The sequence below is a fragment of the Silene latifolia genome, chromosome 1 (assembly GCF_048544455.1).
Source record: "Silene latifolia isolate original U9 population chromosome 1, ASM4854445v1, whole genome shotgun sequence".
In the NCBI taxonomy this organism is placed as follows: Eukaryota; Viridiplantae; Streptophyta; class Magnoliopsida; order Caryophyllales; family Caryophyllaceae; genus Silene; species Silene latifolia.
Genome location: NC_133526.1, coordinates 151,365,941 through 151,391,600, shown reverse-complemented (window position 1 = coordinate 151,391,600; position 25,660 = coordinate 151,365,941). Strand labels below are relative to the sequence as shown.

The following is a 25,660-nucleotide window of genomic DNA, read 5'->3' as shown; positions in this document are numbered from 1 at the left end:
AAACTACGTGGATTCCTCACAAAAACAGGGAAAAAGGAAAAGAGACAACAAGTCATAATGGTGTGCTCCTTTCCACCATCGAACGAAGCCTTTTCTTAGACGTAAACCGAAGCTGAGGCCGTTTCAAGCTAAATTGTCTTATTGTGTGGGATAGGAATAAAAAAAAATTGGGCAGGAAAACAGGGCTTATACGCAGCCAAGGAGCGAAGCCATCTTTTTGAATTTAAAAGAGAAAGAGCGGTAGATTGCGTAGGCTATAACAGCTTTTACTTTAGTTCTAATGTCCTGTGAACAGACTCACGAGCCTGTTTTGATTAAGAAAGTTAATCCCGTGTTGATGATCATATTATATTAGAGAGAAAAGTAGTACTTGAGCCTTGAGCACAGGATGCCATATTAGTATGGGCTCCCTGACTGGTGGACCAATCCTGCAAACAAAGGGCCTAAACCCTTGAATATGTCCGCACACGGGCAGGCATTAACGCTGCATACTTTATCCTTCCTACTGCTAAAATACGCCTATTCCTAATTAAGAAATTCTCCCTTACTGAAAGGAGGGATCTCATTCCAATGCTTTCTGCTTCAAAAACACGGGTGTTCTCAGGGGACGTTTCTTTCTATAAAAACCTCGACTTGAATGTTCTCCTACTTTTAATGGTTTTACTTGGATAAGGCTCCTCCAGCCGGAAAGATGTGGAACGAGTGAAAGCCCACAAAAAAGGGGGCCAACCCAATCAGAAGAGATTTCATGTTCGCGAGAAGCATGGGAAAGTCTTAGCTTTGTCTCGTATCGCGTCTTTGTTTTGAAAAATTTAATTTTTTAAGAAAACCGGCCTTTTTCGGGGTAAAAGCCATAATTCCCATCATCAGCCGCACCCTCATCTGCTACTGAAATGCGCCATGTCTTGCTTTCTCGAGCATTGATGATTAGTGTAGGTAGGAAGGCGTATGTATATATAGTTCAAGGAAAGTAATTGTCTTGTTTGTCTGCTTCCGAAGTTGCTGTCCTGGTCCATTAGACAGACTATACTATTAGAGAAGAGATAGAGAAGTAAATCTTCCCATCCTATCTATAAATAGGTAGGACCTCTCTTCAACAACTTCATTTGCTTATGTTTCATTTGCCTCATCCGCTTCATTTGCTTTCTTGTCCCCAGCGGCTTGATTTGGCCGACCTGCCGCTTCCTTTGGAACAGCGGCTTCTCCTGTACCCGTGGAACTTCCTCAACCTCAACTGTGTCTTCGTCCATGTCTTTTTTCATCAGCATCGGCTAATGCCCCCTGTTTTTCTTGTTCTTTTGGAATGGATGCTTCTTTTTCATGATCGGGAACAGTCAGAAATGCCTGCTTCTTTGTCAGGTGCTCTGGAAGTGCGGACACTGGTTTTATGTTTTTCAAAAACCCGCCTTTTTGGCTTGTGATCACATTTGCCTTCATAATGCTCGTTTTAAAACATGCATTTTTAATAAACCCGCTATTTTCGCTTGTGATCTGATTTTAACTAATAAATTTAAAGAAGGATTTGAACTTTTTAATTTTCTCGAGGATTTTCTTGCAAATGACTTTTTACTTGTGAAATGGATTTTTCAAATTCAAAAGTTAGTAAAACACGGGGATTTTGGTTACTAAGCCGCTTTTACTACTAAATCGGCCAAATCAGATGTCAAGTTTTAAAGAAACCGGTGTTTTTGGTTACTAATGACTTTTTACTAGTGAAATTGAAAAAAGAAAGTCTTTTTTTTAATGAACTCGGGGTTTTTTGTTACTAACCTATTTTCACTAATAAAAAATAAAAAGAAGATATTTTTTAAACAAACCCGCTATTTTTCGTCATTCGACGATTTCAGTAAAGAAATGGGATTTTCAAGTGCCATGTTTCAAAGAATGCGGTGTTTTGACGTTTGAATTGACCAAATATAGGCATAAAAGGCAAGGAATTGAAGGGCCTGCCCCTGCCTGGTGGGCGAAACAAGTGAACTCGTCTCCTCTTCATTAACGTTTGAGCGCCAACTTCCGTCTCTTCGCCGGTACGCTTCTCGCGGCAAGTTGGACAAGAAGCCAAAGAAAGAGACATGCGTGGCTGGCAGAGAAAGTTATGTTATGATTATTTGGGCACTAGTAGTCTTTGTAGAAGCTCTTTCGATAGCACTCCAATGGTGAGAACATACCTGTGTAGTCACCATTCGACGTAACAAGGCTTAGGCCATAGGCCCCGTAAACAGGCTTTTTCAACGAAGTTTATTCCACTGCTGTATCACCAGCTGAATCTTCTTCTTGAACAGCTGCACTAGCGACCTGTTTCAACCAATGTCAGGGATTTCAAACTAGTTTTTCAAAAAAGCAAGAAATTCGATCGGTGAGATTTCATGTGAAAAAGTTGCTCCAAACCCGTAAAATTTGGTGTCTTTCACATGGAGGCGAGATTTTGAACCTATCATCAAAAGCTCGGCGAAAAAGATGACTTCGTATCTTACGCTAATAGTTGCAAAACGTGCTATTTTAGCATTCATAGCCAAAAACACCGGGTTTATTAAAAAATTTTAATTTGAAATCTCATTTTATTAAAGAAAATCAGGTTATGTCCCAAAATCACGGGTTTATTAAAAAATTTCGTGGGAAATTAAATTAATTTTCTTTTATGCTTTTTCTGTAAAATTGGTTTAAAATAAGACTAATTGGGTGAAAGAGTTCCACGTTTCCGAGGCTCATCCTACATGAATGAAAATGCATAGCTAGTAAGCCTTTCTTTTGGAAAGAGAGCGGGTTTGGCTCGAGACGCCACATCTTAAGCCACATTTCGGTAAAAGAATTCCAAAAGCTTACTTTGATTCTAACAAGTACGGAGACAGCATAATCTTTCTCGGGAGCAGGGTCTCTTTCCTTGGGTTGACTCGAAAGACATGAAGAGAGCCGGCTGTTCCTTGATCTGCTAATCATTCCCCTGCCCGCTGCGTACCTGCCGTCATTTCTCGATCCCAGCCCACGCCCCCTATTCTGTATCCGTGTGAAGGCCCAAACTCATCCGTTTCCACATTACATTCTGTTGTGAAAGGATCTTGGAATTGTCAATCCTTGTTTTGGGCAAATGTCCCCCTAATGTAGTATGCTCTCGGTTCGAGAGGAATTTAAATAAGAAAGAAAGTAGGTGGGCAGTTACAGACAGATGCTATCCCTAGCAATCAAAAGTAGGCTCAATCAGTCATTCGAAAGGAAATTCATTAATGAAAGTCGGATCGATCAGCCACGAAGCTTCCTCGGCTCAGTCATAAGGGCGCGCTTTCATTCTTATTATTAGAAAGCTATCCTTTATTATAACAGGTGGTGAGAAGGATTTCTGAGCGAAAGGGGAATTCGCAGAATAGGGCTAAAAGAACATTCCAGGTAGAGTGCCCAGACCACGCATTCATTCTAGCGTATTATAGGTTTTAAATTTTTATAAGAGAACATGAAATCGAAAGAATGCCTATAATCTCATTAAAGAAGAGAAATTCCCTAGCTTTCTAATAAAAAAGGCCTCCCATATATTCGTGCCCTTTAGACATATAAATCTTTCCGCTTACTATAGCGACGTAACACCAGGTCAGAGGGCAGGTTCACGTCAATAACTATAGAACCAGACATGGGTAAGCAAAGGATGTTCTTCATCAGTGGCCTTTTTAAATCGCTTATTTATAGACAGTTATTATCTTATAAGTATTCTTAGAAGTTATGATTGAATGAATTAAGGAAGCCAAAGGCGAATGACCCTCCCTCATATAAGAAGCAGCAAGCCAAAGGCGAATGTTCTTAGGTTGGTGACTTCCTTAGCAATCAAGAGATCCTACCTAATAGATTAGCAAGATCAGAAAGTCTTGGGTTCGGCAGATCAGGCTACCTTTTTCCAAAAGTGAAGCGTGGTACGTTTGTCCAGTTCTAGAAGACGACGAGCAGCTCCATTCCCTTAGACTATCTAAATTCATGCATGAACTGTCTTATCAACTCACTCTGTCTTATAAGAAGAATAAGCCAGCCTAACTCTTTAATCCGTTTAATCACTTTGTGTGTCTTAGTTGTGGTTATAGGAGATTCTTTACTTGTCTTTGTATATAGGATAGGATCAAAGAAGTCTTCTAGTGCCTTTCTTTCTAACAAAAGAAGGAGAATGTGTGCTTCATAGGGACATACCAGCTAAGGACCAGTTCCTCCGCCTTTTCCCATATCTAATCCTATGAATAAAGTGAAGTATCTGGCCAGTGCATGCGACTACGTACCCTTGAGCGTAGAATGAATTGAGGATGGGTCTTTGGCTTTTAGATGACTAGCCGGTGAACTCATATTTGAGCATTAGGACTAGTCGTTGAACACAGAATGCAGAGAAGTATGGGTGGATGTGTGGGTAGATGGTCGTGATTGGCTTCCTTAATGCGCTTGTGTGAGTGCACTAATATGGCTAGGATTCAGACTAGCCTATCCTTATTGCTTGCCCTATTGATTGGACTCTGGATTCATGGGTGGATAGTCCTCTCCTATCCTGCCGGAAACGGCTGCCTTTCTTTTTCTTCTTGTTGTGGAACTTCCGCCAGAATAGATGCTTGCTTATTGAGGTCGAACCAGGGATTAGCTTTTGCAAAAACCCGTCTTTTTGGCTTGTGTTGTGAAAGGGCTTTGGTGCTTTCCTTTAAAAAATTTGCTTTTCAAGTGGATCAAATCTGACCACTCGGGGTAGATAACTAGATTAGCAACTTAGTTTGATCATCTAGCAAGCAAGGAAGGGAATTCCACCCCTTAAATAGGACATGGGGACAAGCCCAGTACCTCTTTCCCAGCTTTCGAATGAAATATAGCCAGACATGTCAAATTTAAGAATTTCAGATACCATCTGTGATACAAGGTTTCACTCTTTGAATTTAATTTTGTAGGAGGAGACTTGCATTTATGAGTGTACGAAGAGAGTTCACTTGTCTTCTTATTGAGCATGATAGGATAGCACTGTTATTACACAACATCTTAAGACGGAGGCGGGGCTTCTTCTGACTTAAAGGCGTAATCATCCCTTTTATTTCGTATGCGTATGTAAGCAAGCGAGGAATTCCTCAATCCTTGGGCAATCATCGAGTTCAACCGGGGCAGGAAGATCTTATCCTCAAGGAAACAAGGCTCAAGTACCTTCCTATCGAATATGATCGTGTCAACACGGGGCCTCAATCAAAAACTTTCTTAAGCAGAACAGGCTTTAGAGCCGCCTCAAGGGGTATTTCCCACTAAAAGGTGAAAAGGGCGTTATAGCCTCTGAAATCTACCTTCTAGACGTTTTCCTTGACAAAGCAGGAAGAGGTTGTCCCATGTGCTAATTGTAGAGCGGGAAATGCGTCTTACTATTGCCAACTCATTTCATTACGATATCTCGCTAATTGATTACGATATTGCTGGAATCATATCGAACGAGCGAGTGAAAGCATGTAACGAGTGTGTTGGCGCAAGGAATGAAACGAGCGACGTAGCGAACGAGTGTGTTGTCGAAATGTATGAAAGGAGCAGGTGGCTTTGGGCTTGGTCCTGGCTTTGTTCGAAGGACTGTCATCAGCACCAAGCATTAGTCATGAGCATGAGGTGAACTAGCATTCCTTTTCATGGCGGAATGAACCTCAGTAGACGAGCCCGACTGTCATGTTGGCCAACTGGTCTAGGATAAATCTCACTTAATATGATTAACTGGCATTCCTGTTATGCCTTTATGATAGATGATAGAATAAAGCCGCATTGAAGGATGAGTTCTTCAACCAAGTCCCACTTCTTGAGTTTGTTCAAGGTTAGTGAGCTAATGTGACCAAACCGTTTATGCCACAAACAGGGATCATCAAGTGTAATTTTCATGCATGAAAAAGAGTTAGTAGGCACAACATTTAAGTCTACCATATACACATTCCTTTTCCTATGACCTTCAAGAATAACATTGCTAGTTCCTTCAATGATAATGCGACAACCATCAGTATGAAAAAAAACTTTGTTACCTTTGTCGCATAGTTGAGATATGCTAAGCAAGTTATGCTTGAGACCATCCACTAGATAGACATCACTGATCGCGTGTGACTTCGAAATTCCAATTTTACCAACGCCGATCACTTTTCCCTTTTTGTTGTCCTCGAACGTCACCTTTCCTCCGTTGAAAAGCTTGAGTGAAAGAAACAAATTTCTATCTCCAGTCATGTGTCTTGAGCATCCACTGTCAAGATACCATTGATTGTTTTCTTTCACTACTACCTGCAGAAAGGATTAGATACAGTTTTTAGGTACCCAAGCTAAGTTGGGTCCCTTATGATTAGTTACTCTATATACTAAATCCTTTCGTACCCAAACTTGTCTAGTAATAGATTTTCTAAACCTTGGGTTATTTTGCTTATGAGGAGTTCTAGGTTTAAGGTTTTCTCTTGGGTTAAGGTTTTTTCTTGGTCTGGGAATTTCTCTAGGTTTATCATGATTGTTTTCCTTGTGAACAGGTTTACTAGGTTTAGGTCGACAAGGGTTTTGTGAAGTGCTAGGTTTCTTGGTGTAGTCAAAAGCCATGTCATAGAACCAACGAAAGTTATTGTTCCTTTCTTCGTTAGGTTCATCTATAGGGGATTCATCATCCTCGACAGTTGTGTCAACAGTTTTAGCATGGTCGGTGTTTTTCCGTATATCATGAGCCTTTTTGACACAATTGTTTTGGATGTGACCCGTATGACCACAGTAATTGCAAATCAGATATTCAGGAAGATCAGCATACTTCCTTTTTCTGAAATCAAAGTCCGAAGGTGTTGATTTGCACTTAGCGTGATCTCTACGGCTGTAGCACTCATGTCCTAACCCCATCTTCATATTATTGTCAGGCTGTTCGGTTAGGAAGTTTAGGACTTTTGTGCTACCTTTCCACTTATCGTGGACTTTCCTAGCATGTAAGAGTAAGTCTTTTAGGGTTTTGATTTCTTCTTGACATTTCATGTGATCAATGTCGTTCTCCTTCTTATAATTGTCACGAAATTCTTGGAATCTTTTGTTAAGAATGAGTACAACGTCGGAATGTTGTTTCTTAATATTGATCATGTCGATCTTAGATTCCTTTAATTGCTTTGTGAGGGAATCTATCTCTTTCTTTTGGTCTAAGATCACTGCTTCATTAGATGTGACCTTAGTTTCTAAAAGTTCTATGGCCTTTCTAAGTTCTAAAGTTATAGCTTCATTAGCTATAACTTTGGCTTGAAGATGCTTGATATTAAGCTTTAGGTCTGAAGTTATAGCTTCATTAGCTATAACTTTGGACTCTAATTCCTTCTTTTCAGCCATAGTAGAATCTAATGTTGTTGCTTTCTCAGCAATAACCTTAGATTTTAACTTCTTAGCTTTAGCCTTCAGAGTATGATTCTCTTCTGCAACATCAAGAATCTGTTCCTTTAGATCTTTTAACTCCAAGTCCTGTTCGTGACACTTATCAAGGGATTGTTCAAAGAATTCAATTAAAGCACTTTTAGACAATTTCTTAACGCGTTTTTTAAGTTCAAGATAACTTACCTCTTCATTGTCATCTTCGTCTGATTCTCCGAGAAAGCAATAGTTTGTATGAGAGTTGGTGCTTTCATTGTCGCTATCGGAGATTAGGTCAAGACAAACGCTGTTGAGACAAAGGTTGGCTACTTCGTCGTCTTCAGATCCCTCATCATCTTCTGAATCAAGGTCTCCTCAGCACGAAGACATCATCACTTGTTTGAACTCTCTCTTTGTCTTCTCGCATTTCGTCTTGTCCTTGATTTTCTCCCATGTTGGACAATCCTTGATCATGTGATCGTATTCTCCACACTTGAAGCAACCTCTGTTTGCGAAAGATGACTTTGATTCTGTAACTTTCTTGTTGAATGACTTGTTGTTGTTGTTGTAAGATGATTTTGCTTGTTTGTTTCGAAAGATTCTATTTTTGAAACGACGTGCAAACAAGACGGTTTCATCCTCTATGTCAGAGTCGACATCTTCGCATTTTAAGGCCATACTCTTATTTCTGCTAGGTTCAGCATCATCTTTGTTAAGAGTAATTTCATGGGCCATGAGAGCACCAATGAGTTCTTGGTAGGAAAGGTTTTCAAGATCTCGTGATTCCTCCATTGCTGTGACTTTGGCACGCCACTTTTTAGTCGGGCTCCTAAGAACCTTTCTAGCAATGTCCTCAGTACTGAACTTCCTACCTAGGTTTTTCAGTTCGTTTATAATGCTTGAGAACCTTGCGGACATACTATCCAAGGACTCATTAGGCTCCATAATGAATAGCTCATATTTTTGCATTAGCAAATCTATTCGGTGCTTCCTAACAATGGAAGTACCTTCATAAGCTTGTTCAAGCCCATCCCATATCTCCTTGGCCGTTGAACACGAAGAGAACCGATCAAACTCTGTAGAGGTCATGTCGTTTTGCAATAGACTTATTGCTTTAGAGTTCTTTTCGGCCTTCTTGTAGTCGGCCTCGACATAGTCGACTTCCTTCTTCTCATAGGTAGTACCTTCTTTGGATGCGACTAGAATTTTGTGCGGTCCGTTTTGGATAATCCTCCAGCACTCCCAATCATGACCTTTCACATAGTGAGTCATCATGTTTTTCCATAACCCGTAATTCTTCCCATCAAAGACGGGACACTTGAGGTATTTGGAATCCATTTATCACGTGATAGGCAGCGGAATATAAAACGATAAGATAAATAAGAAAAAGATAGATCAGCCTCTTTGCGGTTAGGCAATCAATAGCACGAGACTCTGATACCAATTGAAGAGTCTATCGATCCGAAATACTCAAGAGGGGGGGTGAATTGAGGATTTAAAACTTTTTAAAGTTTTTTCGATTGTATGAATATAATTGATTATTTAAAGTTTATTGATTAAACTTTAACTAATCAACTTATTGAACAAGTAAAACGAAATAACCAAACGAACGAAAGAGAGAAGACACACGGTTTTTGAAGTGGTTCAGTTTCACAAATCGAAACCTACATCCACTATTCTCGATTAATAAATTTAGTACCTTTCTACGGATTACAAATTTACTAACCCAACTCGTACAACTAACTCTAGCTGTAACTCAATGAGTACCGTTAAATACTCGAGTGACTAACTTACACTAATAAAAAAGCACTAATGATTCGTGCAAAGGTTCACGTTAATGAACAAGTAAGAAATCTATTGAGCACTATTATCTTATAACGATAACTTAACAAATGAATATATGAGTTCAAAACACACGACCTTTCAAAAATAGCAAATCGGTTTTCTGCTCGAAATACACGTTTTGGTCTTTTAAAATAAAATCAATTTTATGCTTAAGGTCTCTCATTTAAATGTTGCAAAGGCAAATTATTTATAGGAAGGAAAGAGCAAAGCACACTCGGTTTCGTGAAACCCTAATGGCCGAAATAGGAGATATGTAAAGAAATCATATCTTCTATTATTTCTTTCCTTAAAGCCTAAAAGATAATAAAAGAATATTCCAAAAGATAGAATATAATTTATTCAATTATTATCTTTTCCATAAATTCTAAGATATGATAAGATTTTCTATAACAAGAATATCTTTTATCATAAACAAATATATTAAGTAAGATATACAAGATATGTAAAGATATTCCCTACAGAATAAAATCTTTACAAAATATACCTTAGGTTACACGAGATGTCACGGCTCATATGCCTCGTGACTCGTGCAAACCCTAACTCAATATATGGGTTATAATTTAGGTTTTAAGAGAGGTTATGTTAAAACCCTAATAGTAGCATGGTCCAACTCATAAGTTGACCCAAAACAACTACTAACCAACGTTTAACATAAAATCGAACTCCGCACTAAACCGGGCTTTACTTAATAAATACTCGTACTAAAACATTTAAAATAAACGTTAAACAATTTTCAAAAACAATTTTAAAACAATATATGTCGTATATAGTAAACTCAGTATCTCAATGTTATAGTAGGAGAGCTATAACATTGAGCTCTTTTACTAGTAATGTTATAGCTGCAAAGCTATAACTTTACCAATTCAAGAAATTCATTCGTAGATACCATTACGAGACAATCATCTATAATATTCTAATCTTCATAGGAGATCTTCGATTATAGGCTACTTTATCATCAAAGCTTGATTAATCTTTAGACGGACTTTGTCTTCACATAATACTTGAATGAATCTTCAGATAGTTTGATCTTTAATTGAGGCTTGACTATCGTATACTTCCATCACAATTCTCTTTGTTGCTTGTAATAAATAAGTCTAATCTAAAAGACTTAAACAAACGATTACGCACAACGAGCATATAAATTATAAAGCACCTTTACATCATCAAAACATAAACATATATTCTATATGGTTCAACACAAACAACAAATTCTAAGCAACACTAACACAAGCCAATAATTACACAAATTAATCGAATAAGAACAAATTTGGGATCTAGGTTTTGGGGAACAAATTAATCAAACTTGTAATACCCGCCCTTTTGGAGATCCTTTGACCAGTGTTGACCGACCTTGGGAGCGGGAATAGTCCTAAAAAGACGTACCAAAGTTATCTTGAGTTGCGAGTTGGAAGTGGTACTCGATAGAGTAGAGGCTACTCGATTGGGTAGCTTAGTTACTCGATCGAGTAGGGGGCTACTCGATCGAGTAGGTTGGGTACTCGATCGAGTATCGAGTTTGCAGCGAGGGTTTTATATCTCGTTTTGTTAAATCCGCAAATCATTTCCGCCTCATCTCTTCCATCCACCAGTCGCCTCTTTCCCTTCCCTTCACCACAAAACCTCCATGGAAGCCCTTTGAAGGTCCTTGTGCCTTAGGAGAGCGTAGCTTGAGTCGGGTAGCGGTCTTTTGCCGGGTTTCTCCTTATAGGTATGTTATAATCATCATCACTTTTCCCATCGTTGCAATTAGGGTTTGCTTGATAGTAATAGATAGTTGTTTTGCCCTTATAGGCTTTGCTTGGTTACTGGTTATGGCATGTGTCGGCGTGGATTGGTTGCGGTTGCGTAAAGGTAGGTTCGCCTACTCAGTTTCTGTAGATAGTCTAGTGTGTCGATCGTTGTATCGTTGTTGTTGTGTTGTGATTGCGGTTGTGTGACGGTATGTAGACGATTGTGATTGTGATTGTGATTGTTTGTCTGTGGTTCTCGAGATGCGTTTTCGGCTGAGTGGAGTCACTTGCGGGAGTGGCTTCACGCCCTAGTTTCGCCCTTCGTGGAACCCGCCACGGAAGGGAATGTGCACATTAATGGGACAGGGTTATCGCTCGGTATGATGAGCGGGGCTTAAGTGGGAACGGCTGCGGTCCCCCACTGGCAGGGCTGGTCCAGTGGACAGTCGGTGACGGAGATGGAGTGGAGTATCTGATTGTGATTGATTGTGATTGATTGTATTGTGTTGTTTTGTTAGTTGTGGTTAACTTGGTTGTGTCTTATCTCAGTACTGACCTTGTGTGGTTGTCTTGTTTGTTTATGTGTCTGCTGTGATCCCTTATGGTGAGCAGTCTGTCTTAGTAGGTGTTGATGTGGTTGCTAGCTGGAGTCCGGGCAGGGATGAGTCGCCACGAGATTTAATAATTATAGCAAGTAGTCTTTGAGTTGTATCTTTTATATCATTAGTTGGATAGATGGCTTGTAAAGTAATTTAATAGTTCTTTTATCGACACTTGATTATTACTATCCTCGGGCAACCGAGATGGTAACGCGTTTATATGCTAAGGAAGGCCTAGGTAAGGCTCCTCTGTATATGGGGGTGTTACAAAACTAATAACTAATAAGAACAAATTAATTGAATTTGGGGAAGAAATGAATCGAATTAATCAAAACTAATACTACTAACTTACTGAGAACAAACTAATCTAATTAATCAACAATCAACAACAAATTAATCGAATTAATAAGATTATAAGAAGACATACCGAGACAACCGAGTACGCTGACGCTGAGACGTGTGACGGATCGATCGCCGGAGTAAAGATGAGCGAGGGATGAGCCAGACGGACTGACGGACTGTCTTTATCGTCTTCTACAGTTCGACCTTTATGTTTGTGTCATTGTGTGGTTTATGTTTATCATTGTTTCTGACTTTCTCTGTGTGGTTTATCTTTAACGTCCTTTTTTTTAATTTTTTTTTTTCGCAAGTAAGAGAGGTTATGTTAAAACCCTAATTAGTAGCATGGTCCAACTCATAAGTTGACCCAAAACAACTATTAACCAACGTTTAACATAAAACCGAACTCCGCACTAAACCGGGCTTTACTTAATAAATACTCGTACTAAAACATTTAAAATAAAAGTTAAACAATTTTCAAAAATAATTTTAAAACAATATATGTCGTGTATAGTAAACTCAGCATCTCAATGTTATAGTAGGAGAGCTATAACATTGAGCTCTTTTACTAGTAATGTTATAGCTGCAAAGCTATAACTTTACCAATTCAAGAAATTCATTCGTAGATACCATTACGAGACAATCACCTATACTATTCTAATCTTCATAGGAGATCTTCGAGTATAGGCTACTTTATCATCCAAGCTTGATTAATCTTTAGACGGACTTCGTCTTCACATAATACTTGAATGAATCTTCAGATAGTTTGATCTTTAATTGAGGCTTGACTATCATATAGTTCCATCACAATTCTCTTTGTTGCTTGTAATAAATAAGTCTAATCTAAAAGACTTAAACAAACGATTACGCGCAACGAGTATATAAATTATAAAGCACCTTGACATCATCAAAACATAAACATATATTGTATATGGTTCAACACAAACAACAAATTCTAAGCTACACTAACACAAGCCAATAATTACACAAATTAATTGAATAAGAACAAATTTGGGATCTAGGTTTTGGGGAACAAATTAATCAAACTAATAACTAATAAGAACAAATTAATTGAATTTGGGGAAGAAATGAATCGAATTAATCAAAACTAATAACTAATAACGTACTAAGAACAAACTAATCTAATTAATCAACAACAAATTAATCGAATTAATAAGATTATAAGAAGATATACCGAGACAACAGAGTACGTCAGTGACGCCAAACGGTGACGGACTGACTGCCGGAGTAAAGATGAGCGAGGGATGAGCCTGACGGACTGTCTTTATCGTCTTCTACAGTTCTACCTTTGAGTTTGTGTCATTGTGTGGTTTATGTTTATCGTTGTTTCTGACTTTCTCTGTGTGGTTTATGTTTATCGTCCTTTTTTTTAAAAAAAAAAATTAAATTTTTTTTTTTTTTCCCGCAAATGAGGGCAACCCCCCCCCCCCCCCCCCCCCCACCAAATCCGCCCCTGGCCCTTAAGGCACATTTTAGAAAAACTCATTGTTAGTTAACTGTAATGTTAACATACTTGGTTTTTAAATTAATATTTTTTTTCTAAATAACCAAATTTTCTTACAAGTTAATGAGCCATTGTTATTGCATCTCATAAACTACTATATCGAGTAGGTTTGCTACTAATCATAATTTTTGATTATTTTTAAATTAAAGTGCGTCATAATATGGGTTTTAGAACAAAAAATAGAAATAAGTTAAAATTTATCAAGTAATTCCATAATATATATCAGTTCATGAGCAATAGATAACATAGAATTAGCAAAATCAATTTAGATACTTAGTATTATTTTCAATTTATATATATACGTTGAAGTGACTTCAAAAAATTATCTAACTATTAATACATAAAATTATGACCATTAAAAGGTTATGAGTAAATAAGTTGTTAGCAAAAAAAATACTTTATCCATTTTAATTTTATTTTTCAATCTCCATTTTAAGTTATCTCAAATTAACTGTATTTCATGAGAAATTGATGTACAATGTTGAGAGGCAAGTGTCAAAAACAAAAGAAAAGAAATAAACAAATTAGTATTTGGTGATGTGAAAGGTGAAGGAACGAGCGGAGTTGATGATGGGAGGTCGTGATATGGGAGGGCTCGCGATGGGTGGGTAATGATGAGGTGGGGAGTTGTATTGCATAAGATTACTAATTAGGGGTGTTTGGTTCAAATAAAAAAGAAACGAGGTACGAGTTTGGAATGAGTCAAACTCATACCAAGTGTATGTTTGAGGATTTATATGGGATTCATACCTATACCCCAAACCCATGAGGTATGGGTTTCTCATACCAAAGGAGGAGGTGGGTATGAGATTGATACCCATGGGTATCAATCTTGAATGAGTAAAATATGTGAAAATAAAAATTATGTCATATTGTAAATCGATTATTTATACTTATTTGAGCAAAAAAATTATTTTTATGATTTTATAGTATCAAAAATTATTATTTAAAATATTGATTTTTCTAACGCATGCCCTAAGGACACACGTTAATAATTCTTCATCCATCTAATTTCAGCACATAATTAATTATTTTTAATTGTTATAGGAAACTTTCCCTAAAATCCTTATTTACGTCTCATTTCCTTTCATATATTTCCCCTATTAACTCTCTTTCCATTTGAATAATGATTTTCAATCACTCAATCTTTATCTTCCACCCCCAACGATCATTGTTAGTAGCAACGAAACCATATAACATCAAGCAACGACGGCTAGGTATACGTGGGCCGCCGATCCCCGCCAACAGCCCTCCCCAAAAAGCCAACTCACGACTCGAAATTGGGCGGAGAAGTCATTCCTAACCACCTCCAGGCATCATTCTTATTCGTTTGGTGTAGATCAAGAAATCATCTGATATCATTTCTATTATTCAATTGTCCATTCACAATCTACACCAATCAATAGTCATTTTTAGGGAAATTTACGGCTCCGAAACTGACAAAAACCTCTAAGGAGAGGGCACATCTTTCAATTTCCGGTGCTGTAATAAAGTTAACTCTATGCCCTTTGTTAACCCATTACGAAATCTATGATAAAATTGAACAACGAACAATTTAAATTAATGGAGAATGAATAATGTTTTACGCATAAGAGAAGAAAGAGCCCGCAAGGGTGGATTCTAGTGGTTAAAACTTGGGTGAAATTTCCGGAGATTCAGGTTTAAGCCCCCAAGAGTATAATCTTGTGGAGCATTCTTGGCCTGAGTCCATGCCTAATAGACTTCGAGCCTATCACCCTCAAAAAAGAAGAAAGAGAAGAAAGAGAAATAAGCATAAGAGGAGAAAGAGAAATAAGAATATAAAAAGGGTAATTAATTGGTTGGGAAAGAGAGATGGGCTAATTATGTAACACAACACAAAATCTTATTGAAAACGGACGATATTCACTGAGAGGTGAGTGGAAAGCACATGGGGGTGCCCTACCTTGTCCCCTCTCCCTTTTTGTGAGAGGTCACAAGCTTGTGACAGGATTAGCCCGTCACAAGCAAGACAAGCTGATTATGTAAATATTTAATAATCTTCCTAAAATAATTAATTATGTGCTGAAATTAGATGGATGATGAATTATTAACGTGTGTCCTTAGGGTACGCGTTAGAAAAACCGTTAAAATATTTTGTTTTACATATTTCAACTTTAACCGAGTTTCAAACTCATACCACAAAGATATAATTCCTGATTTCAAACTCATACCCATGCGCGAAATAAACACCCCCTAGAAGAATTAGGGGTTACGCATGTGGTGGGGCAGGGATGATGGTTATACTAAATGTACGATGGGGGACGTAGGGATAGTGGAGACAAGAGGTGGAAGGGGTACAATGAAAAAAAGCGTACAACAATGAATAAAATTAAATGTATATCGCGTAAATAAACAGGTTATGAAATGTACAATAATTTTATATCCACTTTCAGATTTCACTTCTCAGAAGTTTAAAAGTCGAGAAAAAAAAGTACTTTAAATTTTGAATAAAATTTAGCAGCATAAACTTATCAAATGTGGGGTAAATAAAGTACTTAAAATTTTCTAAAATTTAGTAATTAATTTACTAAATTCAAAAAATATGTAAGTTCTTACTTCTAATAATACTGTCCGTCACCACCCGTGCAATGCACGGGTTTAAAAACTAGTTATAAGATAATCGTATGAATACTTTCCTTAATACAAAAATTTGGTCACACAGAATACATGCACAATGTAATCTTTCTAGCTATTCTTTGCTCTCCTGCCCTATCGTCTACTTTTAAGCCATCATGTGGATTTAGAAATATGGTAGTCGGACTATCTTTATTTACCATTTAAGTTCACCACTCCCGCTGTTAATATTATTACTTTCACTACATCCTTTGTTAATACTATTTCTTCGGTTACTGTTGTTTGTTTAACACTCCCGCAATTTTTACGGTTAACTCGTTAGTTTTGTCAAACTATATATTTAAATAAAATTAATATTTTCTTAAAATTGAATTGTTATTTAATTTTTTATACTTTCTCCGTTGTTCATATGTTATTTTCATTACATGTGTTGTGACTACTATTACTTTCACTTCTCCCGCCGTCATTATTTTTTTTTTCACTACTCCCGCATTTATTATTTTTAATTTCACTACTCCCCTTGTTGTTAGTATGATTTTCACTACTCCTGCTGCTATTATTATTCATTTTACTACTCACAATGCGTCGATTAGCTTACCAATCGATTCAACAAATATAATATTATTAGATTTATATATTTAAATAAATCTGAAATATTAAATTAGAATATTATTAAAGAGCAATCATTATTTTTTACTAATTAAATTACAAATTTAATGAATTATGAAATATTATATTTTTTGGCAATCTAGATTGATTTATTTACCTTTTAATTGTTTTCAAAATATAACATATTTATATTATATTTGTGTATGTTAAATAACTAATATCTTTATACTAATTAATACCATAAGCGGGGCTTGTTTATTTTAAGGAAACTTACCATATTCTCTAAATTTATATTTCAACCAAAACTATATAATATTTACATTGAAGTCTCTTTTCCAGGTCCACCACACAGTGCTATGATTTAAAATTATATAGTATAATTAATTTGTATAGATTTATTTAATTACATTGAAGTCCCTTGATATCTGGAATTAATATATAGTATTGATTGATTAATTAATTGATACTCCCTCCAATTTTTTATATATGACGTTTTGCAATTACGAGGTAAGCCTTTGACTTTAATATTTACAAAAATATATTTGTTTAAAAAATATAAAAATGGTACCATTAAATTCCTTACGAAAAACTCTTTCATATGAGTATACATATTATAATATTTAGTCTTATATTTTAAGAGATATTGAAGAGAGAAGGGAGTGTCTCGAAATGTGAGAAAGTCATATATAAAAAAATTGAGGGAGTAATTAGAAAATATTCACGTGAATAAATTTAGTCATAAAGAAAATATTCACGTGAATAAATTTAGTCATAAATTTAAGATCTCAATATTTTATGCCAGGAATGAAATATCAAAACGATTTAGCAATTAAGCATCTTAGGTCTTACCTAAGTGGGTATATATATGCAAACAATTTAACCCTCTCCTCATACTTGAAAACCCTTTTGGACAATTCTCAAATAATTATAACCTAGAAACGGAAATGTCGAACATGAGCCTGATTATTTTGTTAATGATGGCCTTGTTTGCTAAGTTTAGCGAGGGTTTGTTTGGAAAAGTAGATGTCCAAGTCGCTAGCGGATTGCTGGACGGCATGTTACTAGAAATTCATTGCAAATCAAAAAACGATGATTTGGGTATACATGTACTTAAACCAGTCCAAACTTATGAATTTAGCGTAACAAACGGCGTGTTTAGTAGCACTTTGTATTTCTGTGGTTTCACATTTAATGGGAAATTACATTGGTTTGATATCTACGATCAGAAGAGGGATACCCATGGTGACACTGATTGTAAAGGTGCATGTCTTTGGCAAATTAGAGTTTCTGGTCCATGCTCTTTTTTTGATGGCAAAGATGATCCCGTTTGTTACCCTTGGAATAAAAATTGATTATCTACTCGATTTATAAATTCTTACTCCATACTAGATTATATGTATTTTGGTTGCCTTCATTATTCACTACTTATTCAAATAATCAAACGGTGGTTTGGTTTTTCTGCTTTGTTCTTTTACTTATTTCTTCTGATGCATGGACATATCTTAATTTTCTTGCAAATTCATATTTCTTCTAGTGATTAAAACGGACCTATTGTGGACAATAGGTCGTAATAAGTTCGAATCCCCCCTCCCCTCTATAATATTATAATGCGACTAAAGTGCGCACTCTGTTAGCCCCCAAAAAAAAATGAGATGTTAAAGATATCACTCCTAATTTTCTCTTCACCATAACGTTTGAGATTTTATACCTAGAATAATTAAATGTTCATATAATATCTGATTATATATCTCCGAATCTTTTTCACAAATTCACAATCACTAATGATCTCGCAATTTTTTTCGACAATCAGATTGATTACTTAACAAAAGATTTAGCTGATATTTATTTTGAGATTTAATCAACCTAATAAGAGTTTAGTTTTAATTTGTTTTTTTTTTAAACGTTCGTACTAAAATTTGTCTCATCTAAGACTAAAATTCAATATTGATGAGATGATTGAGATTTGGAATTCTCAACTTTTACGTATCTATACATTTATACAATAATATTGAGGCCTAGTTTAATTGTCTATCTAATTCATGCGAAAATTAAAATCTCATGAATTGTAAAAAAGGGGAGTATTTGGTTGCCATTTTGTGGGCAAAATATAAGCATTCAATATACTTATCAAAATATACTAGGACTACGATAAAAATAAATAAAGCAATAAATTATGGGTGTTGATGTTCGTAGTACAAATTTTACTTTATATAGTACACATTTCCCAAACTACCCCTTTCATTTCCATGTACTACTCATGTTTCATACTGTACAAAAGAAACCCAAAAAAAAGGAAAATCGTGCATTCCACCGCCCAAGAATCCACCACACCCTCCTCTTGCCAACCACCCTTCCTCCTCCCTTGGCCACCATCCCCCTCCCTGACATCACTGCCGGGAATGCTGACCATCGTTGGCCCAGTGGGTCGGTGACTAACGCATCATTACCACCCTGAACGCGCTGCAACTCCGTCCACCATTGAACCCATAACCACCATTGTCCCTGCGCCACCTCCGCCTCCGCCGCCCTTCTCTTGCCGTCCCTTGCCCAGGCCGTCGGTCCAACAACAACCAATTTCTCTTCGACAACATTTCTTAAACAAAAACTAAACCCTAAATCAAATAAAATAATTCTAAAAAGCTTAATTTGATTAATAAGTATGTAATTAACAATTTAATTTTTGTTTTTCACTCAAATTATTGTTTATAATTGAAGAAATTCGATTAATCGGAATGGTTGCACCATTAGCAATTGAGAGAATTAGGTTAGAGTTAATTTTAGTCAAGGGTATACAAATGGAAAATATCGCACAAAATGTACCGAGTTGAATAAAATACGTACTGCGAAAATAAATTCCGTAAATTATAATCCTTACAACCCGTTTTATTTTATATAGTCTAATGCTTACAAATCCTGAATACACCCAGAAATTTGAGGTACATTGAGAGCCTTGTACCGTACGGGGTAAATATATTTTTTTCACTGCTGAAGAATGAATATAATCCAATCAGGTTGGAATTCTTCCTAGGGAAACTAGGTAACAACCTACCATGGTTACAATTCACATAAATTAAAGTTCCTACGGTTGTATAGGGTAACCAAAAAACTCCTCAATGTGCGAGATAATCAACAGAAACAAATGATAAATCAGTGGGTCGTCCAAAGTAAGAAAACCTTGAATGATGATGCATAAGGCAGTGTCTATAGATTATTCTTGATGTACTGTCATCGTCCTTGTTTAAAATAAAGAGAACACGACAAGCACTTGTTGAGTTATTCTACTCCTTTACACACAATCGCTCTGCAGACAAACAGATAACAAGATTTCAACACTTACTCAGGTATAAATTATAGTGAGAAGAAAATAAATTTTAGAGAAAGAAGCCCATGCTTACTCAGGTATTCGTAACCCAATATCATAGAGGTTCCCCACGCAGACATGCTGAAAAATCGTGGACCCAACCCTCTGTATAGACCCTTCCAACCTTCATCGGCAAGCAATTTCCTTACAATTTCAGTTGCATTCTTTCGCTTATCTGGTCCTGTTACCTACAATGACTTAAATATCAAAGACCATGAAGGTAAGAGACCTGTGAAACAGGTCAGCAGATAGAGATATCGGTTGAGTCAAACACGGGTCTAGCTAATATGCGGTACGGGTTGTTTAGAGTCCGGACAAAACATATTTTACGACTGGACAAAAGAGAAAGGAATGTAAAGCACAAATTCTAACTGAACGCCAAGAATTCGTGGAGTTTTTGTAAGATAGCAAGGAAAGGGAACTAGTTCTAAAGCATTTATTTATTCATTCTAAGTTTACCTACTGAACCATACCTCACACAACAACATTATCCCGGTGACTCAAAGGGTCCCGCAAATTGTGAGGTAAGGAAGGGTTGAATGTAATGACCATAAAAACGAGCTAATGAGCAATGACCATAAATATCCGGGAAAGGTCTATAATTATCAAAGTTGACCTCCATTCCATTTACACCTAGTTGACGACTCTTCTGGTCTTGTTTTTCAACTGAGATAATTAATTCCCCTAAAAAACGAGCTAATGAAACAATGACCATAAAAACGAGCTAATGAGCATTGTCAACTTATTAACCCTATAACAAGGAAATAAGTAATCCACCACCAACCATAACATTACCCCACTGCTTCCAGGGCTCCCGCAACCAACGGGGTGAGGGGGGCTTATGTATACAGCCAGATGGATTCATAACACAGAAGGGTTGTTTCGGAGATGACCAATTATTGAAATTGCGTCAAAAATTGGGCCGAATGAATGCTAGCTCACTACAAAATGAACCACAACCAATTTAGTAAACAATTTTGCTAAACATATGCAACCAGAAATGAATCCTAAATCAAACCCTAAGTACGAATGACACGGAAAAATTCCACATCAAATGACATTCCAAAGGATATAGCTAAACATATGCAACCAGAAATGAAGACCTAAGCCTGACCAAAAAGACCTTTTTACCAATTCTATCAAGGACATGATGTATTTGGTTACGCCTTTTGACTGTCAATGATTTTCTGCCTTTTTTCGGAATTAGATGTGAGTGCCCTTGATTTTCATCATACTAATTCACTACTCAGCAAATTACACAATTCACTCATAGCTGCCTACGTCATTCAAAAACGACCAAATACTATATGTTGCATGATGATGAAGGTTTAAGTTCTTAGAACAGAAAAATGATTGCATACGAAATCAACTGATGCATCAAACAGGACAGCATAACAATTTAATGAAGAAGCAGAAGTGCAAGACTAACCTGCACCTGTAAGCGAGTCTTAATAGTATCTAAGGGAGTTGTGATGCAAGATGCGGTGGCTCCAGCAACAATACCACCAGCAGCTTGAATACACACAATATCTCTAAGACTTGGAGCCTCCTGATACTCATTCCCATAGCCTAAAAGACTACAAACAGAGTAATCCAAGTTATACCAAAAAAAAAAAAAATAGAGCAATGGAATATTAAGGCCTATTTCAATCTAAAACATACAAGACAGCATTCCATGTGGGGGATGGACGCGGTTAACTATAAAAAACACAGAAAAGGAAGCTTTACTAGAGTAGGCAATCAGGAAAAATAAACACACTCTACTACTCAAGGGGCTATGGGCTAAGGAAAAATCCTAAAAGTAATCACCAAAACGGTTAACATAAGGACCTTGGATTAAGTTCAAACTGTCTTCACAACTTACATAACTTGAACGATCTTTATCGGGTGCGTATACTTACACAGCTTTAATGTGCGAGTGTGCGACTGTGAGCGAGTAACCTAGGGTGTAGTGGTGTGCAACTACAACAACGCAGGATTCATTACCAGGCAAAGTTTCAAATATAAACCAAAAATAGATAAATGATAAAGCTCTACCTCAAAAATAAACGTTGACTAGAACCATAGCTCGCCCACCACACAGCACTGGATGGAGAATAAGTCATCACTGATAGTCCAAACCCCCTATATAGTCCTCGAATTCCGTTTGACTTCACAACTTTACGTACAACATCAAGGCCACCATTGTAGGCTGTGTAGCCTGAATATCCTTGTACCATCAACTTCTGACTAACCTAAACAATGATTCAAGTGCAAAAAAATATAAAAATAAACAGAACCTCAGCATAAGTGAACATTAATAGACTAGAGAGCCACCTGCTCACAATAGTCCATTTTATAGAACTATAGAACATATGTCACAAAGCTGGAGTGAAGCAAAAATTAAAAGCTAAATTGCTAATTGTTACAAGACAACTCGAAATAGTAAGACCGTTACCGCCACGTAGGGCATCATGACAAGAACCCACTTGACCACATAAGAGACCAGAATACCCCAACATCTGAACTAACTTCAGTTTTTTCGAGGAAAAAAAAAGCAAGATTTAAATTGAACTTCCGGACATCCTTTTGCCGGACACAAGCAATCCCAATGAGAAGGCCAGCATAAGGCTAAAGGGTTGCCAGCTAGACACAATAGCACTTGAGAGACAAAACAATGGAAGCTAGTTGCGAAGACCATCTTTCACCATGATCCTCTTATCCTATTGTCCTATTATCTTTCATCCTTTTCACTCCTCCACCTCACCTTTGTTCCACGCAGCAATCCTATTATTTTTCATCAATCCAAACAAAAACCACTGCTACAACAACGATCCTATCCTCCTCGGTTTACTTTATATTATACTCGAAAAATTTCTCTGGTTCAACAATAACCCTATCCTCCCTCAGACGAAGAAGTTAAGTTCTGAGAAAAAAAATGAAGCAAAGACAAAATACTCAAGCCAAAAGTTTTTCTCTCTCTACCTCTTCTCTCCCGCTCAGACACTTCGCAAACACATACTAGTTTGTTTGTGCCGGAGTTTGCAATATGATTTGCCGGAGTTCTTTACCTTGACCAATGAGACCAGTGAACTGTTCCAGAGGCATACTATGGAGGGGATTAAGAATAAGTAGCAACAAGAAGTAGAGCCATTTAAGTAAAATAATGGGAGATGAGTATTTGCAGGAAAGCCGAACCATGGAGCGTGCAAGGAAAGGGATGGAGATATAGTGGGTCGGATGGGTTTATGCGAAATGAGGAAAAAAAAAATTACTAGGTAAAGCAATTAATTACCGAAAAATGAAAATTAATTAATTTATTTTTCTATGAGGAAGTTAGTGGGTAAGTGGTGACGTTCATTTAATATTTTTTAAGAGGTGGAGTGACTAGAAGCTGGTGTTCGACTAACTAAAATCGAGCCAGCACCAATTCAAAGTTCAAACCCAAGAAACATCCCCTTCTATGCACCACATGAGGCACTAGGGTGATGGTGTTGTTGTTGTTGACGTGTCAGACACAACATTGTGTCAGGGGAGGTAGGCCGTAGGGGTAACATAGTCCAAAACCCATCATCTTCAACTAGGAAAGCTTATCCTAGCATTATTATCAGTGCTCTAAATTGGTATACGTATAAATCAAGTAAATACCACGTCAACTGGAACAAACACAGTCTGAGCACAAAGCGAGCCTAACATTCCAGCAACCCCGTTTGCTATGGCAGCCTTGGATGGTTCAGAAAAATTAAGAGGTTCAACAATCCTGTAAGCAGCGACTTTTGTAGTCTCCAAAGCAGTAAGGAATATAATTCTGGACGGGACAGCACCAGTAATGACAGTGGCAAATCCTCTGTACAAACCAGGTATTCCGTCAGCTTTGAGTATGGTTCTAACAGCTGAAAATGCAGTTCTGTCAGCAATATCCTTAGATGCGACCTGTAGCCTAGTCTTGACAACAGAAACTGGATAAAGAGCGACTGTTATCCCTGTAAATAGCCCAGCTCCAACAACATAGAATTTAGTCTTGTCAAGCCTGCAAGCAAAGTTTAATCTCAGAAAAACGGAACGGATGGCGAGTTTGGTGTTGGAGACAAGTATTCAACAGTAGTCATCCATCTAAAGCATTCTTCTTTTGCAATGATCACAAAATCCATCTATCTACTTGAGCATGGATTGAAAATTAAAATTAAGGGGATAATCTTGAAATTAAAATGATTAAACTCCAAACCAAACTAAATAAAGATGATAAAAGCATATAATGCTCACATTTCTTCATGAATTTGATCATCGTATATAAGATTGAATGATTGATTTTTGAATGGAATACTTACTTGTCCCAATTAATCTCCGTCTGTCCAAATGACGCAACTCGAGTACCTCTCTGCTCCATCGCCAAAATTTATGAATCAGGGTTACCGATTCGTATCATCAATTGGACAATCCCTATTCCAACAAAAATAGCTTACAGATTCTAAACAATTAGGGTCAATTTAGGGCTAAAACACGAATCTATCAATAGCTTATGCCCCCTCACACCTTGTTTTTTTTTAATCGTTTCTACAGCATCTGGCAAACGGATTAACTTTGTCGGGTTCGCATCGAATCAGTTTGGATCGGGTAGCATGAGTAGACCTAGCAAAAGCAACCCGACCCGAAAAAACTGGCCCGAGACTCGAAGTGACCCGAACTACGTCACCTGAATGTGAGCCGAAAACCCGAATTGACCCGACCCGACCCGAACATGATTCGAGCTTCTTGACCCGTAACTGACCCTCCCGAAAATGACCCGATCCGAAACCACTAAAACCGAAAATGACCAGACAAAATATAGCTCTAATTGAACCAAAAATACTTGAAATGACTATTTCTCTATTATTCATTGACTTGAACATGACCCGACCCGAAACAACCAGACCCACTTGACCCGAAACAGACCCGACCAACAAACCCGAAACCCGAAATGACCCGTCCCGACCAGAATTAACCTGAAATCAATTAGAGACCCAAACTGACCGGCCCGAACCCGACCCGTTGACCCGTTTTGCCAGATCTAAGCATGAGCAAGCATATGAGCTACCCTATTAAACCGTCTACTAATGAGTAATGAAACAAAAGTCTAGAAATTGAAAAGAAATACAAATCGAGTAAATGTCTTCATAAATTAAATGAATATCGCTTCGCCTAGTTTTCTATTACCGAAACTCATTAGCCACCGTCAACCAATCACCTTCGATCAACACTTTCGAGTGCCTCGCTCGTCTAGCTTCCTGCAACCCGACCATCACCGAGCCTCCGCCATCTTCACCTCCCACGTCTCAGCACATTGCACAGCTACTCTCCAACACACCCTTCCTGAACTCTTCCTAGAAACAGCACCCATACCCATGCCAACACCTTTGATGACAGCCGCAACAACATTAATTTCAAGACCTCCTCCGTCGGCCTCACCCATCTCTCAACCCTCCATAGAACATCTTCGCTAACCAATCCCTAAAAGAAACAGTGAGGGTATCCTTAAGAAAGATATTAATTCAAAACTGTCTTTTCTTAAGACTTGAAACTTTGAAAGTTTTAAGAAAATGTTTCTTGAAACTTAGTCTCGATTCTGACATATGTTTTTGTGGGGGTATCCTTAAGAAAGATATTAATTCCACAATCCATTCCAAGAACAAAAGAAGTTATGTGGATGTTATGGTTTATATTAAAGAGATGTGATCTCTAAAAGAAACAGCGGGAGTAGAGAAAATGTTCAGGATTAACA

The 25,660-nt window shown here is 37.3% G+C and overlaps 2 protein-coding genes across 3 annotated transcripts; one reads left to right on the top strand and one right to left on the bottom strand.

Moving 5' to 3' along the window:
* The first annotated feature begins 17,506 nt into the window (after positions 1-17,506).
* On the top strand, positions 17,507-17,914 carry LOC141658179 (S-protein homolog 2-like). Its single transcript, XM_074465373.1, has one exon. It carries the CDS (start codon positions 17,507-17,509, stop codon positions 17,912-17,914), a length of 408 nt encoding a protein of 135 aa, XP_074321474.1.
* A 1,465-nt stretch (positions 17,915-19,379) lies between these two features.
* LOC141610616 (uncharacterized) lies at positions 19,380-24,496 on the bottom strand. Of its 2 annotated transcripts, none has more exons than XM_074428795.1 (6): positions 24,231-24,496; positions 23,551-23,932; positions 21,961-22,157; positions 21,353-21,500; positions 19,958-20,111; positions 19,380-19,863 (listed from the first exon to the last, which is right to left on the bottom strand). In XM_074428795.1, the coding sequence occupies exons 1-6, from the start codon at positions 24,287-24,289 to the stop codon at positions 19,841-19,843; spliced, it is 963 nt and encodes a 320-aa protein (XP_074284896.1). In that variant the 5' UTR covers positions 24,290-24,496; the 3' UTR covers positions 19,380-19,840. The 2 variants fall into 2 exon arrangements, with proteins under 2 accessions (XP_074284896.1, XP_074284903.1); XM_074428802.1 differs by having other exon boundaries at positions 21,359-21,500.
* Positions 24,497-25,660: the final 1,164 nt, after the last annotated feature.

Excerpts from the sequence above, each read along its gene's own strand:
- LOC141658179 (XM_074465373.1), top strand. The coding sequence starts at position 17,507 with ATGTCGAACATGAGCCTGATTATTTTGTTAATGATGGCCTTGTTTGCT.
- LOC141610616 (XM_074428795.1), bottom strand. The coding sequence starts at position 24,289 with ATGGAGCAGAGAGGTACTCGAGTTGCGTCATTTGGACAGACGGAGATT. Across the intron at positions 22,158-23,550 it reads TGTTTGTTCCAGTTGACGTG|GTTAGTCAGAAGTTGATGGT; the intron begins GTATTTACTTGA and ends ATCATTGTTTAG. Across the intron at positions 20,112-21,352 it reads AGACTCGCTTACAGGTGCAG|GTAACAGGACCAGATAAGCG; the intron begins GTTAGTCTTGCA and ends AAGTCATTGTAG.